At 38.4% G+C, this 18,022-nt stretch overlaps 1 protein-coding gene across 1 annotated transcript in view; it reads left to right on the forward strand.

Moving 5' to 3' along the window:
- The first annotated feature begins 6,815 nt into the window (after positions 1–6,815).
- LOC105483452 (multidrug resistance-associated protein 1-like) overlaps positions 6,816–18,022 on the forward strand; it is a 93,920-nt gene continuing 82,713 nt past the window's right edge. Inside the window, exons 1-2 of the mRNA XM_011744354.2 lie at positions 6,816–6,961; positions 12,408–12,469. Coding sequence (XP_011742656.2) covers positions 6,896–6,961; positions 12,408–12,469 — 128 coding nt within the window. The 5' untranslated portion in view covers positions 6,816–6,895. The remainder of the gene's footprint in view (positions 6,962–12,407; positions 12,470–18,022) is intronic.

Genomic DNA, 18,022 nt, shown 5'->3' on the forward strand with positions numbered 1-18,022 from the left:
AGCACTGTTGGCAGAGACGGTAGACTACTGCCTGGGTTGTCACTCCAAGGGCATATTTCAATTACATTCTGTTGACAGATTGTTTAAATATAACTCATAAAAGTTTCTCCTCCTTGAGACCTTCAGTACTTTGACCCTGACCTCAGTTCCCTATCACTTTCCTAGCTTCAGCTTTTTCTCTATCCAAACACAATGACCTCAGTGACAGGCAACCTCACGGCCACTTTTGATTCTTGCTTCTTTTGGACATTTTACAGATCCTCTATGTTAAGTCCAATTCGTTTGTTTTGTCACTACCGCTCCCATGTTTAAAGCATATCGAGGACGACGGCCTTAGAGTTATGCCCAATTGCTGTGCTTCACATTTATGGTTTCCAGCCTCAGCTGAGCCTTCATCTCTATACCTTTTAAGACATGGCTCTACATAATGATTGTAGTGTTTACTGTGTACACACAACACGTCAGGGTCTGTATGCTGCATTTTACATTAAGTATCTTTTTCAGTACTTTGGATGCCCTGTGAGGTAAAAATGAGGCTGAGGAAACTGAGGCAAAGAAACAAGAGGTTACAACATTTGTCTTGTTTTATACAGGTAGAAAATGCCAAATGAGTGGCACTCTCTGGTTTCTCTCGCATCTACGCCCCTGCTTACAAGCAAGCCCTCGATCAGCTCCTTCCTCTCTATGCTGAGACAGTTGGCAAAGCATAGGGGTGGAGGTTCTGGCAAAGAATTCTTAAAGCATGTGTTGAAGAATTATGTATGTATTTAAAAACACATCAGCCTAATGGAGAAATCTCAGTTAATATTTATTTTTGTCTACTTTTATAACTAATGCATGATGGCTGTAGAAAATTTTGAAAATGCATAAAAAATATATATGTATAAAGAAAAAAAAGAAAATCATTCATAATCTCACCACCCAGAGGGGACCACTATTAACATCTGATTCTTTGCAATGTTAAATAATTTAACATCTTTAAATAATTTGACATTTTTAAACAAAAGCAACTTATTATTTATATAATTGATATATAATTATGATACATATAATACAAATACACAGACATTGGAAGGTATTCAAACTCAGGGAACTAATATTTCCAACTACCAATACACGAGGTTACAAAATTAGGAAAGAATAAAATATCCATTCAAAATGCAAGATAGACCAGCAGTATTACCGTGATAAAGCACAAAAGATTTACCAATATGGTTTCAGATTTCACATTGTAAATAACTTTTAAGATGCTACCAAAATTTTGGCGTTATCTCAAAGAAAAGTATACAGAATTTCCTGAAAGCTAATTGAAATTGTCTGCCTCTTCCAACTACATATGTGTATACGTCCCAGCTTTCTTCATCTACTTCAATCAAAACAAAATATCTCAACAGATTGAATAAAGAAGCAGGTATGGTAGTCCAACTATCTTCTACTAAACCAGACATTATACTGTTAAATTACATTAAAACATAAATGTTAAAATGATATCAAACCAACGGCAACCTTCTCAAAGTTTTGAAAAATACAGATTTTAAAAAATAAATATCATTTATGACAGCATGCAATAGGTTTATCTTTAAATAAACTGACAAATAAATATATTTTAATTTAAATTTTAATTTCTAATTTGATAAGTATAGGTAGATAGAGTATACATAAACTGAAGTTAATTGGGTCCTCAACAATTCTGAAAAATATAAAGATCCTACATGCAAAACCTTTGAGAACCATGATCTAAAAGAAATGCACAGCCAGGCACGGCCAGGCGCGGTGGCTCACGCCTGTAATCCCAGCACTTTGGGAGGCTGAGGTGGGCGGGTCACGATGTCAGGAGATTGAGACAATCCTGTCCAACATAGTGAAACCCCGTCTCTACTAAAATACCAAAAATTAGCCGGGTGTGGTGGTGCACGCCTATACTCCCGGCTACTAGGGAGGCTGAGGCAGCAGAATCGCTTGAACCCAGGAGGCGGAGGTTGCAGTGAGCTGAGATTGCACCACTGCACTCCAGCATGGGCGACAGAGCGAGACTCCATCTCAAAAACAAAACACAGAAAGAAAAAAAAAAAAGAAAAAAAAGAAATGCACATGGCAGTCCTCAGACAGATGTGTTTATTATAACACTAACCACAGAGTTAGCCTACATATTGATGACCGTGTGACTAGATAAGTAATAATCATAATATTTTATGCAAGATTTACTATGTCCCCTTGTTGTTCTAAATGTTTTGCTTATTATATGATTAAATCATGTAATCGTTACAACAAACTTATGAGGAAGACATGACTATTACTTCCATTTTATAGATGAGAAAGTGAGATGTTCATGATTTGCTGGTAAATAGTGGAGGCCACAATTTAAGCCCACCGTCTTACATTAAAGTCTACGAGCTTAATCACTCTGCTATGGGAGTTCCTCTAGAATGTGGTATTTGAATGGAGCAAAGCAGCATGCAGTAGTGAGAAACAATAGGTGAGGACTGCATAGCCTCGCATGGGTAGATGCCTTACAAATAATGTCATTTTTAAAAATGTGGGAAGAGGGGGGCGATTTGTATGGTAGAAATAAAGAGATGATCAAAGTATGTCACAAATCGCAGTTTATTGCTCTATAATATGGTTTGAATGTCTGTCCCCTCCAAAATTCATATTGAAATCTAATTGCCACTTTAACAGTATTAAGAAGTAGGATTTTTTTTTTTTTTTTTTTTTTTTTTTTTTTTTTTTAATGGAGGCTTGCTCTGTCATCCTGGCTGGAGCGCAGTGGCTCAATCTCAGCTCACTGCAACCTCCGCCTCCCAGGTTCAAGCAATTCTCCTGCCTCAGCCTCCTGAGTAGCAGGGACTACAGGAGCCTGTCACCATGCCTGGCTAATTTTTGTATTTTTAGTAGAGATGGGGTTTCAGCATATTGGCCAGGCTGTTCTTGAACTCCTGATCTTGCGATCCACCTACCTTGGCCTCCCGAAATGCTGGGATTACAGGCATGAGCCACTACATCCAGCCAAGAAGTGAGATCTTTAAAAGTGATTAGGCCGTGAGGGTTGGGTGGAATTAATGCCATTATAAAAGGGCAAGTTACACCCCAGTTTGTCTTTTTTCCTCCTACCTTCCACCATGTGAAAACATGGTGTTCCTCCCCTCCTGAGGATGCAGTGTTCGAGGTACCATCTTAAAATCAGAATCACCAAACCAAGAGTGCCTTCATGTTAGCCTTCACAGCCTCCAGAACTGTGAGCCAAAGAATCCCTGTTTATAAATTACCTAGTTTGTGGTATTCTGTTACAGTAGCGAAAAATGAACCAAGACACCATAGAAGAATTTTTTTCCCCTTAGGTTCATAATGCTTAAAGAGACAGAGAATAGGAAGAACAAATCTCACAGGGAATACGCTTGATAGATGAGGTACATGGACCACATGGTGAGTGAGTTCCAAAATGACTGAAATCGAATTGCTCAATTAGGATGGAAACAGGCCTCTGTAGAAAGCAAAGTCCAGTTAAAGTTTGAGGTATATGTTTCTATAAGTGGTTCTCAGGTGAGACTGTCATGAGTGACAAAGCAGGGATCTTAGATTAGAGGCAAGGTGACTGGTGCTGGGTTCAGAGATTAGCTCAAAGGCAGGTGTGGCTCTGTCAAAACTGAGGGCTCAGTCTTCCGAGAAGCAGCTGACAGTGTAGCCCTGAGTCAGCATGTGTAGGGAGGTGGCTCACAGAGTGTAGACGACATGGTCTTAAGCTTTCAGATTGTGTGTGTATGTGTGTGTGTGTGTGTGTGTGTGTGTGTGTGTGTATATTTTTTTTTTTCTTTTTTTGAAGTCCAGTAGTTGAAATCAGTAACTCACATATGGTGTATGATAAGGCTAAGGCGTGGTGTCACATTCCTGAGGGCAGGGGAAGATCACTCCAAGTTCTCACATATGGAGTAGGATAAGACGTCACATTTTTGAGAGGCTGAGGAAATACACTTCAAGTTCTTATCACAGCAAAACATACATCGCTCACACAGCAGAGTACATGTTTGGAGTCATTTCAAAGCCACATGACAGGAGAGAATTGTATCGCTGTGACTTTATAGCAAAATACCACTTGTATAAATGTTGAAGACACATAAAACAGCACCATACATTTTCAAGGATAAACAAGTATCTCAATAAATGTGTAGAAGGTGAATTGGAAAGATATTTACTAGTTGCTTCCAGACGACTTCTGGTGGGGAAAATAAATGGACTAGAAAATAAGTAGATGAAAAATATAAATAAAATAGAAAGTCACTTCACAAAATGATACTGATAGTATGCAGTGAACTGAATAATATTGTTAATTTAATTTTTATATCAAAGTTAGCAAGAACAATGAAAATTACGTCTACCCAAATTTCCCACCCCTCATAAAAACATAGCCTACAATTGTCTTGAAGAAAGAGATTCTCCTGTCTCTGCCATGGTGACAGGGATATGCCCAACTAACTGTGGAAAACAGTCAGCTCTTCGTTTCAACTTTACTCATCAGCCTCACAGTCTGACTCTGTTTATGAGGCTCTCCTCCACCAGCCAGAAAGGATGACATGCCATACCTGCAAAACTTGTACAGCATCAACAGAATGAATCTTTCCAACAAGCCAAAACATTGACTATTGTGGCATAGAATATGTCCCACCCATTACTAAATCTAGATATCCTTTTATTCCACCTTCTCATGATTTTCTTTTTCCTGGAAAACAAAAGGATTTCTTTCATAGTCCAGCTAGCGTGATACATCAGCGAGTCAGAATTCTAGCTTTGTTGTAAGGTTTCGTGAATGTCCGATCCTCTTATTTTGTACTTTTCTATTTCCTAGGTAAATCTGAGTATTTCACCCAGTTTTCCTTCACTAGGCATTGAAAACTCAGTTTTTTCTTACAAACCTTCATGTCTTCCTGCTCATTTGCACAGCCTTATCTTGCACCTTCTATAAAACGGAGAAACTTGACATTAAAATGTAATTTTTATTACATTTTGAGGGATTCCCAGATAATTTTTTCCCCGATCTCCTTAGGTAGGGACTTCTTTACTATAGTCGCCACACACATCTATTACCCTCCCCAACTTCTACACAATTTGGGGGGGCATTCCTCCCTGCTCCCACCAATCAAGGAGCCAGGTATCTCTACCGAGCTGAGTAAATGTAGAAATCTTACTACTTCCAGTTGCTAGCACCCACATTACCTGAGGGGACTGATTCCTAGAGGTCAAAGACAAATGCTGGGTTTGGTGCCTGAGTTGGTTTTAGGCTTCATTTTCTTCCTGGCTTCCTCCTCCCTGGCACAGGTTCAAAGTTGTTTCTTTCCTCATAACTAGATCTGAAAAAGCAAGGCCCATTCTACTAGAAGACCTTGTATTTTCCGGGGAGAATCTACAGAGTGAGCAGTTTGAAAGTGTAGATGGGAGGAGGGCTCTTCAGGCTGTGGCTGCTGAGTGAGAGCGAGGTATTGCCAAATTGGTGCACGTATTTGTGGAAAGGAGACAAAGTTTCTGAGTCTTGAGCTGCACCCTTAATTCTTCACAGACATGTCGATTTTAAAGTTAAACCTACAACCACTTCCTTGCGTAGGGTCAAGCAAGCATGGTATGAAGAGAGGAAGACAAATGAATTGTTTTCCAAACATTCCCCAGGACTTCAGTTCCATAAGGTATCATCTGGTCGAATTCGTCGGTGGAAGTTGTCTGGTTCCTCAGTTTCACCCATTCTATGGCCAGCCCAGACTTCCCCAGGTAGGACTCATGCCCCTTCCTCCAGAAAGCAGAACTTCTCCTGTCCTAAATCCTCCATTCTCTCCATCTACCAGTTAAATAAATCCCAGGCAGTAGACGGAAAGCTCCTTGTCCTGAAGTATAATATCCATCCTTGTAAAATACTACATGGCCTTATCTTTATCCTTACATTTAGGAATTTCTAGTATTTCTCCCTCTTTTGTTGCTTCAGGTGCCAAATAAAACAAAACGCTTCATCAAACCAACGACATACATCATGTGTCAAGTATGTGCCTCAAAGTAACTTGTTGCGTACTCCTTACTTCTGTATACAGGCTCACAGTTTCTTAGTATTTACTAACAATCAGAATGCAATTCTTTAACTTTTTTTGTTCCCCTTTGTACATCATGTGTCACCTTTAATTCTTTGTTCATCCTAGTTACTGTGAAATTTTTCATTTACTTGCTTTGTAGTTACTTTGAAGAGTAAAATGTAGATGAGATGCAGTATACTGTTGGGTTTTCTAATACTACGGGGAGTGTTTCATTGGTTTGTAAAGTTAAGGCCATTGTAATAAATTTGCTCCTTAAAATTCTACTGACACTTCTTCTTAATATTTTTTAAGAGACAGCTGTAACATTGTTTGCAAACGTAGTATCACCCCAGCGAGAAACTAGCTTTGTGCTTCGGTCATAAAAGGGACACAGGTTTGTTTTTTGTTTCATTTTCTTTTTTATTATACTTTATGTTCTAGGGTACATGTGCACAACGTGCAGGTTTGTTACCTATGTATACATGTGCCGTGTTGGTGTGTTGCACCCATTAACTCCCCATTTACATTAGGTTTCTAGTAGGAAATGGAAAGGAGAGAACTACTGAGTCAAGCGCAAACTCCCCACCAGGCAGAGAGCAGCCCACTATATACAACTGTCCTTGTCCGGCTCCCTCCGCACCTTCCCTCGTCTGGGCCCAACCCCATTCCACCCACACCCCGCCCCAGGCGCACTGGCTGGGACCGACAGGCCGGGACTAAAGTGACAGCTGACTCTGCCGGGCGGAGTGCGTGTCCTCCCACCGTGCCGGCGCTGAGCTGACAGTCCGCTGCCAGGGAAAGTGACAGCCGCAGCCGGCTCGCAGCCAGCGGCCAGACGCCCGCGGACCATGCTCTGCAGTCCGCAGAACTGGGGCGGCTCCTATCAGCGGGTCCGCGGGGGGCTTGATGCGCAGGTAAAGTTCTCTGGTTCTTAGGGGAGAGGAGAGGCGGGTCGTGGGGCCACTGTGGGTGCGGGAGTGGAAGTGGGGAGAGGTGAGTCCTCGAACCTTGGATGTGGACTGACAAGCCCTTGTTTGAGTAGCCATCACACACGGGACAGACCGACCCGCATACACACTCAATCCTGGAAGCAGAGATCAGAGATCAGGGTGTGAACCACAGGAGCTCAGTCTTGGTAGTGCTGGAGGAGAGGAGGAGGCATATTTGTTTGAAGAGATAAGTAACTCCCCCATAAACAGAAAGGATGGGTGGACCTGTCATCGCTGAAGGGACACAGGTTGGAGGGGAATTCTACAACCACTGAGTGATCCCATTAAAACCGCAGAGCACTGGGGATTAATAATACTCAGTATGGATTTTGGGACCCAGGTCTGGGGTAAATCCAGAAACTTCAGACACTTAACTGTGCTCTGCTCTGGCGCACTATACCTCATGCTTCCACAATGGGAGTCAGATGCGAAGGCGGTAGTCAGAGAAATGAACCCTACAGTTGTGTATTAGCAACAATTCCCCTAACAAGAGTTCCATTTGTTTCACTTATCATCGCTATACAAGACATGGGCTTAGAAACAGCCCTGTTGTCCTAACAAAGAAAAACTACATAATTCCGATTCAGGGGCACTTGTTCTAATCTTGGCTTTTTCAGTAACTCTGAGTGTCAAATAGATGTGACATCTATTCTGATCACATACAAAATCAAACTATAAATTTATTTAAAATTAAGTTATATGTAAACTACTTTTATAAAAGTCTATAAAATAGAAGGGCTGAATAAGTTCCTTGAAAATGTGGAAAAGTTCCATCACTATAGTACTGTACCGTAGACATGGCAGGCTCAATTGTGCAAGCTGGTTTAATATCATTAGTGTAACAGCCAAGGTGACCAAAGGCAGTAAATTATGAATTTGTAGTTGAAAAATTATAAAACACAATTTTGTCACCCCAAATTCTAGTCGATTCTTCCTCTAGTATTCAAACACTGTTTCCTTGATTATTATTCAACTTTGACAGCCTTCATACAGGAATCCGCTTAAACAAGGTTGAAAATATTCATTTTAATTTCATTCTGTATTTGTTATTTCTATGATGTCAAATTTTTTAAAAAGTTGATGGTAGCCAAGCACAGTGGCTCACGCCTGTAATCCCAGCACTCTGGGAGGCCAGGCATAGAGGCACACTCATGTAGTCCCAGCTACTTGGAGGGGCTGAGGTGGAAGGATTACTTGAGCCTGGGAGATGGAGGCTGCAGTGAGCCATGTTCACTCCACTTCACTGAAGCCTGGGCACATAGTGAGACACTATCTCAAGCCTTGAAGCCTTGATGGCTTCAAAATGTATAAAAAACCTCTGTTTACCTACATATTGATTTCATATTTTTAATACAACAGATCTCAGGTAAAAATCCCTATGTAACTAAAAGCTAAGAACATACCTTTCTAATTGAATTTTTATGGCTAACATGGTGACCTGTGAATAGATGCTTCTAAGTATTTTTTGTGGGTAGTGATTAGCATCCATCCATTCATTCGGTCAGTCATCCAAAGCATGTTTATTATGAGCTGGGCCCTGGGCCTTGAGAAACTGGAGATTTCTCCAGAAGCTAGCGATACAGAGATAAATCAACTATAGTTTCTGTCTTCCAGTGGCACTAAATCTAGTAAGAGAGAAACACCTTCCAGGAAATAATGAGAGAGTTGGGTAATATGAGGGTATATTCAGTGAGTGCCAACCTGAAGGAGCTCTTAAGTCCTCCCTGAGGGGTATGTTAAGGTTGCTCTGGTAATACAGAACCTGTTTCAGAGCCTTGGACTGGAGTGAGAGGACAGAAATTCCAAAAGGCACTGAAACTTGAGTAGGATTGAAGCACAAAAGCCAGGAGAAAGGAGGCAGAAGGAAGTGGGCAGTAGGAAAGGTGTAGGTAGTGAAAAACAGGGCTGCATGGGTACTGAGTTGAGAGTGTGGATTTAGAACTGGAGTATAGAATAAACTAAGTGGTTTAGATCTTGTTTCCAATACTTTGTTGCAAGACCCTAGGTGAGTTTCTTAAACTCTGGGTGTTAGTTTCCATTTCCATAAAATAGTGGTGACAGAAATTATGCCATCATAAAGATATTTTACATTTAGTGAAATAATGTACTTAGTACAGAATTTAGCACATTTTAAGTGATTAAAAAATGTAAGTTTTATCTGTCTGGGCGTGATGGCACACACTGATAATCCCAGCACTTTGAGAGGCTGAGAGGGGTAGATCACCTGAGGTCAGGAGTACCAGACCAGCTTGGCCAACATGGGGAAACCCCGTCTCTACTAACAATACAAAAATTAGCCGAGCCTAGTGGCAGACGCGTGTAATTCCAGCTACTCAGGAGGCTGAGGCAGGAGAGTCGCGTGAACCTGGGAGGCAGAGGTTGCAGTAAGCCAAGATTGCACCACTGCACTCCAGCCTGGGTGACAGAACAAGACTCTATGTCAAAAAAAAAAAAAAAAAAAAAAAGTAAGTTTTTTTTTTTTTTTTTTTTAATTCTAAAGTTTTTCCTCCTCCATGAGCATCTACTTTCATTTTCCAGTAACTTCCTCCACTATTCCCAAAATCCTCCTATAAAATCCACAAAGGAAGCTTCTGAAATTAGGCATTATAGGATATCAGTAAACATAGCGATCTGTCACACAAACCATATTGCCATGAGGCCATATCTCAACATTAAACCCAAGGAAGCTTGAAAACAGCACATTTCAGAACCCTGGCTGTGCTATGATCTGGTGGTCTAAATACTTCTTGTTCCTCTGCCATAATCCAGAAGTAACAGGACCTCCATTCTAGTGAAAATTACTCTTAAATCAGCAATGTCGAGGTAAGTTTATGGAATGCCTACTGTAAGCTCAATAGTAAATAAATACAATAGATAATAAAATAGCGTAAATAAGATCTGTAGTGGACATGGGGACACACGAAATGAGAAACTCGTTTGGGGCCAATTGGGTCTGCAGACCAGAATTGCTGTCAGATTAAGAACAAATGAGTTAGAAAGATGATAAATATTTAATGGAGAAGATGGGAGTAAATTAGAACATTCGAAGATACTCAGAATTGTCATGTTCTATTTTTCTGCATACAAATTAGTATGTGCAATATATAATCAACTCAATGAGATCCATAATATGAATTCGATAATTATGAATGCATTGAAAAGTCATTTGCACATTCTTGGTGCTTGGTAAGGATTAATTCCCTTCATCAGCCTTTAAAAAAAAAAAAAAAAAAAACCTGGCTGCTATTCCTTCTGGGATGGTTGGACTTTACTGTGATTCAGCATAAGATACCTGGTTCACATCTAAGGAGGCTATTTACCAGAATATATAAAGGGCATCATATAAGATGCTTTCACATGAAAAAATGGTCCTAGAAGGAATGTTAAACCAAATACTGATGTCTCAGTCTGCTAAAATAGCCATCTGCAGTAGCTTTGCAAGGCTTAGGTGCCTAAAACAACCATGTTACTTAGTTCATTATTCTTTGTGTCAATTGGATTGTGTCCTGGTTTGGGTCAGTTTGGCCGGTAACTCCTGCATTCTCTTATGCATAGGATTGTTGCGAGAACTAAATACAGTGACAGTGATTCTACGATTGTAGAATCCGCTGGCAGATGGGCTGGTAGCCAGATAATCTAGAACCACCTTATTCCTATATCTGGCAGTTTTCAAGCGATTGGCCTGGTAATAGAGCATCAGATGAGTGCCTTAGTTCTCCTCCACATGATCTGTCATCCTTCAGCAGCCTAACTCCAGCTCAGTCACATGGTGCACTCAGTATTCTAAGCACAGCAGGAGCCAAAGTATTGAGCCTTTTTGAGGCTTAGAATTGGAGCTCTTTCAATGTCACTCCTGTTGTATTTCTATGATCAAAACAAGACACAATGCCAGCCCAGATACAAAGGGTGCGAAATAGATTCCACCTCTTGATGGGAAAAGCTGCAAAGAATTGGTAGCCATTTACAGTTTTCCACAGAAATATATGTGTTTTGGATATGAATCAGATCCTTGCATTGGTGGCAAATTATCACATTAGCAACTCCCTGTGAAATTTGAACTTATGACATAAAATATATCCTCCAGGTTAATTAGATAATTTTTAGAACATTTTTTCCAATAATTTGTGTACTTATTTTTTAGAAGTATGTTGGTAACAATAGTGATGACAATTTTATTGTTCATATATTTGAGTCATTGTTTTGGGCTAATGGTGTGATAAGTATTTTATATTTATCACTATATTTAGTTCTTGCAAAAATCTTATAATGATAAATGCCATTTTGGTAAATTGTATATATCTTACATGATTGATATTATATAATTTGTTATAACACAGAGAACAGATCTGGCATCAAATATATTTTCTCATCTCTACTTTGGGCATTTTGTTGTATATGATAAAATTTGGATTTACTCATTCCTTCTAGCTTCAGAATTTTTTAAATTGGTAAATACTGATTATGGAATCAGAACTGAGTTAGAGAAGATCACTAGAAAATTTCTTAAATGTTAGACAGTTTCTAAAAATCAAAATTAACTTGGTGACTAGTCTTACTTTTTAAAATGCAAAGAGATTGATGCTGACTATAAAAACATAAAATGGTTGTTTTTGAGACATCTCTTTTTAAACCTCTTTTCTCTTAGTTAAACCAATATAGTAAATGGGAAAACTTTATGGAAATGTTATAACCCACCCCAAAATAACATGTAATTGTGACAAATACGTAATTATGTATATAATTTTAAAAATATGTAAACACATATAGAAGTACACCAGAGAACTATTACATTCTCTTATTTTTCTATTTTTCAGAAAAAGAAAACTATCTTTAGCAATTTAAATGCTTTACATTTATCTTATATATACATAGACATATATAATACATATGTGTATAAATTATTCATGTATATTATACTGTCATATAATTGTATTAATTGTAAATAGCCAATATGGGCTATTAAGTTCAACGAACTGTCCCTCTGTATGTGTACAAATATATATGTACACATATATGTATATGTACGTATATTGTATATGTATATATTGTATACAAATACATATAATTGCAAATTTACAGTTCTAAAATCTCTCTATGTATGTGTTTGTACCTGTACCTACAATTTTCCTTTCCAACATGACTTATTGCTACACACACCATCGCCATGTTGAGGGAAATCTTGAAATTCCTCTAGTCCAACCACCATACAAGAATATCTTCACTTAACTATACTTCTTAAGAATTATAACAACATATCTGCAACTATTAGTAGAATAAATAATCTCAGGTTTACTTTTCTGACAAAATATATTTCAAATGTAAATTAAAAATATTTACTTTATACACTATTCTCTGTATTTTTTCTTTTCAGAAATGCAGTCCAGAGAAAAGTGCCTCATTTTTCAGTAAAGTGACATATTCCTGGTTTAGCAGGTAGGAATTTTACTAATATATTCGTAGCATTCCACACTGAAAAAGATCCCAAGGGAAATGACACCTGAATTTTCTTTAATCTCAATGTGAATTGTTGTACAAAATTGTCTCATATTACTTATTACACAGAAATCATAGGTAAAAACATACTAAACAGTTCCACAGATAACAGTACTAATATTCCTCCAATATGTCTGTCCCTTTATAGAGTTTTCATCTCATTAGCACTAGGGAAGGACAGAAAAATGAACTTCTTTTTTAGCATCGAGTGTATGCTATCCACTTTGTGTTTATTATTTCATTAAATTCTCCCCGAAGTGCTATGAGAAAGGCATTTACATGAGAAAAATTTAGGCTCAGGAAAGGAAAGCATCTGTCCATTGATACTCATGTAGGAGTAAGTATGTGTTTTATTTTATTTTATTTTTTTTTTTGAGACGGAGTCTCGCTCTGTCGCCCAGGCTGGAGTGCAGTGGCGCGATCTCGGCTCACTGCAAGCTCCGCCTCCCGGGTTCACGCCATTCTCCTGCCTCAGCCTCCCGAGTAGCTGGGACTACAGGCGCCCGCAACCGCGCCCGGCTAATTTTTTGTATTTTTAGTAGAGACGGGGTTTCACCGTGGTCTCGATCTCCTGACCTTGTGATCCGCCCGCCTCGGCCTCCCAAAGTGCTGGGATTACAGGCGTGAGCCACCGCGCCCGGCTCAAGTATGTGTTTTAAACCAATTTCTGATGAGTTCATGTTTCATGCTTTATTTTTGCTATGTCATTCTACTTTTTATTAGAAATGCTCTCTTATATACTCATATATGCTACTATTAAAACACACACAAACACACACAGCCCCAATCATTTTATAAGACATGTATTATGGGTTTCCTTATAGAATAATTCATCCATAGTGTATGATGAGGGCTCAGAATTTCTTCGGGAGATACCATTTTGAACTTTGATTTTAACACATAAATTAAATCGTATTGAATGGGAAGAGTTGATGTTTTCTTATTTTATAAATTCAGAAGCTTTCTTTAGAAATGTATTTCTTTTTCCCCATAACAGAAAGTCCATAATAATATGAAGTTAAATTTGTCTTTCTAGCTTTATGCCCCTTGCTTTACAGTTCACAGAAATAAAATTGCTCAGTTTTATCTACAGATATGTTCCCACGAAGGAATTAATCTTTTAAAAAATGATTGGCCCCAAACTCCGCTAGTCTTTAAAAATGCAGAGATAAATGACTTCGTTTCTGTCTTCTAGGAATTCGTAGTAGAATTAAAAAGATTAAAAAGTATACCACCATTACAAAAAAGGGGACAAGACAACATAAGCATAACTGACAAACACACGTTTTCAGGAGTGTCATCTAATCGAGTTTGCACAACTAGGGACTATTTCACAGATACCAATGTTTTCACTTAACATTTAAAGATGTGTAGGTATCCCAAGTACCTACATGGTATCCCAAGTTGAGCAAATAAAATGTGAAAACCACAATAAAAGGTGGGAAAGAACTGGCTGGGAAGTTTAGACGTGGTGAAAAACTGTGGGTTCAGACTGAGACATTTTTAAGTTTTGAGATACATATGAAGCATCACATGAAAATGAGTTTGGATATGTGGCTTCCAGGCTTCGAATAAACCTTTGACCTATAGATATGGATTTGGGAGTCACTGACTAGAGGACAGTAGTTGAAACCATGCGTATGAATGAGATCGCCCAGAGGAAGAACCCATTGAATAGGTTGAACAAATGCAACATTGGCAATCCTCAGTATTTAAAAGGCAAGAGAAAGAGGAGTCTACAAAAAAGCTAAGTAAAGGTGTTCAGAATACATTGTAAGAGAAGTATCTGATGAAATAGTATGAGTGACAGGAAAGAAAAGAGAGACTGTCAAGAAAGTAAAAAAATAAAGTGGTCAATAGGGCCAAATACTGAAAAGGAGTAAATTAAAATAATAACAAAATATTCTCCATTAAATTTGTCAACATGAAGATCATTGGGGAGCTTTTTAAAGCAATTGAAGTAGAAAATGTATATACTTGTGAGCAAATACTTGGGCAGAAGGGATTAAATTGTGATAAGATTTTCAAGTTACACAAATCTAGGAATCTCTTAAAGAGATAGCAAAACTATGTAACATTAAGCAGCACACTAGAAAAAAGAAAGCATAGCTAGAAATGTAAATGTGAGCTATTTACAGTTAATGTTTTTAACACTTCAAATTTGTGTATGTATAGAAATGTTTTCCAAACCTGAATTTTGTTTATGGAGAAGCTGAGAGGAAGAGTGACACCTGCCCCAGCTTTAAAAAATTCCAGTCTCTGGCTGGGCGCGGTGGCTCATGCCTGTAATCCCAGCACTTTGGGAGGCTGAGGCGGGCGGATCACGAGGTCAGGAGATCGAGACCATCCTGGCTAACACGGTGAAACCCCGTCTCTACTAAAAATACAAAAAATTAGCTGGAAGTGGTGGCGGCGCCTGTGGTCCCAGCTACTCGGGAGGCTGAGGCAGGAGAATGGCGGGAACCCGGGAGGCAGAGCTTGCAGTGAGCGGAGATCGCGCCACTGCACTCCGTCTCAAAAATAAATAAATAAATAAAAATAAAAAATAAAAAATTCCAGTCTCATTTTAAAGTCATAGGTATCACAGAATTTAAGTAATGCAAATAAAATTAATTTTAAATAAATGTAGTTTTAAAGTTTGATTATCAAGCTATAAAACCTATATGCATATATATTAAATATTGCAAACATTATTTTAGCATTCCTGAAGAAGCTGAAATTAAGTTTAATAAGCAAGATAAGATATAGCAAATCTTCAAATATGACAGCCTAGCATTCTGAAATCCATATCTTAAGTCAATCAAACAAACCATCAAGCTCTAACTGTGAATATCACATTTATTTTCTAGTTTAATTTGAATATCTCAGAATTAGATATGAAATATTTTCAGAGAATGTTGTTATCCAGAACTGTCATTGGCATGAATCTAATTTGATTTCTTATGTGGTGATTAAACAATTGTAGCAGAAACCTAACTATTGTTCAAGAGAATGTCCCTTTGAAGTCAAAGATGAATTGTATTCTCAGATCCATTTTTGGAGTTACAGAATAGTGTCAAATTATTTCCTAGAACAAATTCAAGCATCAATAATTATATGAATAACTCAATTAAAATGTGCTCAGAAGACACAATAATTAAAAAATTATATACTTATGAGCCTTAATTCCTAAGACAATAGCTATCTAGATCATTCTGATGATCAAATAATTACCAAGCCTTTATTAGCAAATATAATCTGTCACCAGTGTATAGTAATCATGGCCAGAGACATACATGGAAAAATGTAGTAAGAGTTTTCATAGGTCACAATCCTGTTATTATTTTAACCGGATACACTATTCAATATGTCCTTTTTCTCACATATTAAAAAATTTGTACATTAAACAACTTTCTCCCATCCTATAATTTTTGGCCAGATTGCTTTCTTTCCTTTTCCCATAACATAATACCTCTTTCCAGAAATGTTTTAAAAAGTGATTAATAGTAATAAAATTGATAATGCTACTATGTATTTGCACATTCTAAGTATTCAAATATTACTCATCTATAAAAGTTACATTTCAGCTCATCTTCCTAACAGAATGCCATTGTTTTTCTATTCTCTTCACATGAGTTGGTTGAGATATTTATGCACACTTGTTAATTCTAAATGTAGTCAAAATTTTCTCTAAGATAATAACATTTAAGAGTGGAAATTGTATTAGTCAGTTCTCACCCTGCTACGAAGAAATATCCGAGACTGGGTGATTTATAAGGGAAAGAGGTTTAGTTGACTCACAGTGCCACAGGCTGGGGAGGTCTCAGGAAACTTACAATCATGGCAGAAGGAGAAGCAAACACGTCCTTCTCCACCTGGCAGCAGGAAGAGGTGCTAAACAAAGAGAGAAAAGCTCCTTATAAAACCATCAGATCTTGTGCAAACTCACTCACTATCACGAGAACGGCAGCATGGGGGTAACCACCCCTGTGATCAGTTACCTCCCACCAGGTCCCTTCCACGACATGTGGGGATTGTGTGAACTGCGATTCAAGATGAGATTTGGGTGGGAACAAAGTCAAACCATATCAGAAGTAATACATTTCACTGTCTGCTTTTTGCTAAGTTAGCCCTGGTTTATTTTACATATAAAACACCATCACTAGTCTCTGAAGTTCTTAATGTTTAACTGCCTGTAAAAATGAGAAATTAATCCTGTTCTGCCCGCTTTGGGGAGTTGTGAGAATCAAATTCATTGATGTGAATGTCCTTTGAAAAGAAACATCAGTCGGCCGGGCGCGGAGGCTCACGCCTGTAATCCCAGCACTTTGGGAGGCTGAGGCGGGCAGATCACGAGGTCAGGAGATCGAGACCATTCTGGCTAACACGGTGAAACCCCGTCTCCAATTAAAAAAAAAAATGCAAAAAATTAGCTGGGCGTGGCGGCAGGCGCCTGTAGTCCCAGCTACTCGGGAGGCTGAGGCAGGAGAATGGCGGGAACCCAGGAGGCGGAGCTTGCAGTGAGTGGAGATCACGCCACTGCACTCCAGCCTGGGCGACTGAGCGAGACTCCGACTCAAAAAAAGAAAAGAAAAGAAAAGAAACATCATTCTAAAAATACGAGATACATGTGTAAACTTTATTATCATTTTAGGAATAAAGCCCACAGGTTGATGGGACCTAGTATGTGTTATACATTTCACTTACTGAGAGGGCCAATTCTTGGTCCTCGTTGTTTCCCAAAAAGCTGCCTCAAGATTTGATTTAAATAAGTACCATTTTCTTATCACTTCCTTGCTTATTCTTTTTCCAAACTCTTGTGTGAGAAGGTAAGGCCACCCATGTGATCAGAGGCTATTAAAAGAGAGCAAAAGATGGTGGAGGGGAGCACACATCTGGGAAAAAAGTCAAGGTAGTTAAATCACTAATCCATGAAAGTCACAATCAAGTCAGCTTCAGTGTCACTTTTAGATGCTGCATTATTTGGGGACTCAGCATGAAAGCAAGAGGTCACTTTTCCCTGAACCAAAACCGCTGAGTTTTGCACAGTTCTAACTCAAAATGCTGAGGCAGTAAATGTTATTAAAAATGCTTTTCTAAAAGTCAATGCAGTCTTATTTTGAAAATGAATATTTATTTTATGGAATGAAGTAGAACTTAATATGACATGAAAGTAGTTTGTTGCTTAATATGTTTTTAAAAGTGCACTGCAGGAAAATGTCCAGCATATTTGAGCCAACAGAAACATGATTACGGAAAGTCCCTTCTTATTACATTTAAACCTTTTTGTTAGATATGAATTGTGGTAAGATATTATGTATTATACTAAAAGTAAAATAAAATCTAGTAGAATCTCTTGTTACCGTAGGGTTTAAATTCATCCCAGAGTCAATCAATTGAGATTATTTAGTAACAAGGCCAATGAAAGCAGTCCCAATTTGGAGTAGTTTAAGACATTGTTACCGCCTTGTGGGCTAATACACTTTATATGGACAGAACTTAGGCCAGTCAGAA

This window comes from Macaca nemestrina, chromosome 4 (assembly GCF_043159975.1).
Source record: "Macaca nemestrina isolate mMacNem1 chromosome 4, mMacNem.hap1, whole genome shotgun sequence".
Classification (NCBI taxonomy): domain Eukaryota; kingdom Metazoa; phylum Chordata; class Mammalia; order Primates; family Cercopithecidae; genus Macaca; species Macaca nemestrina.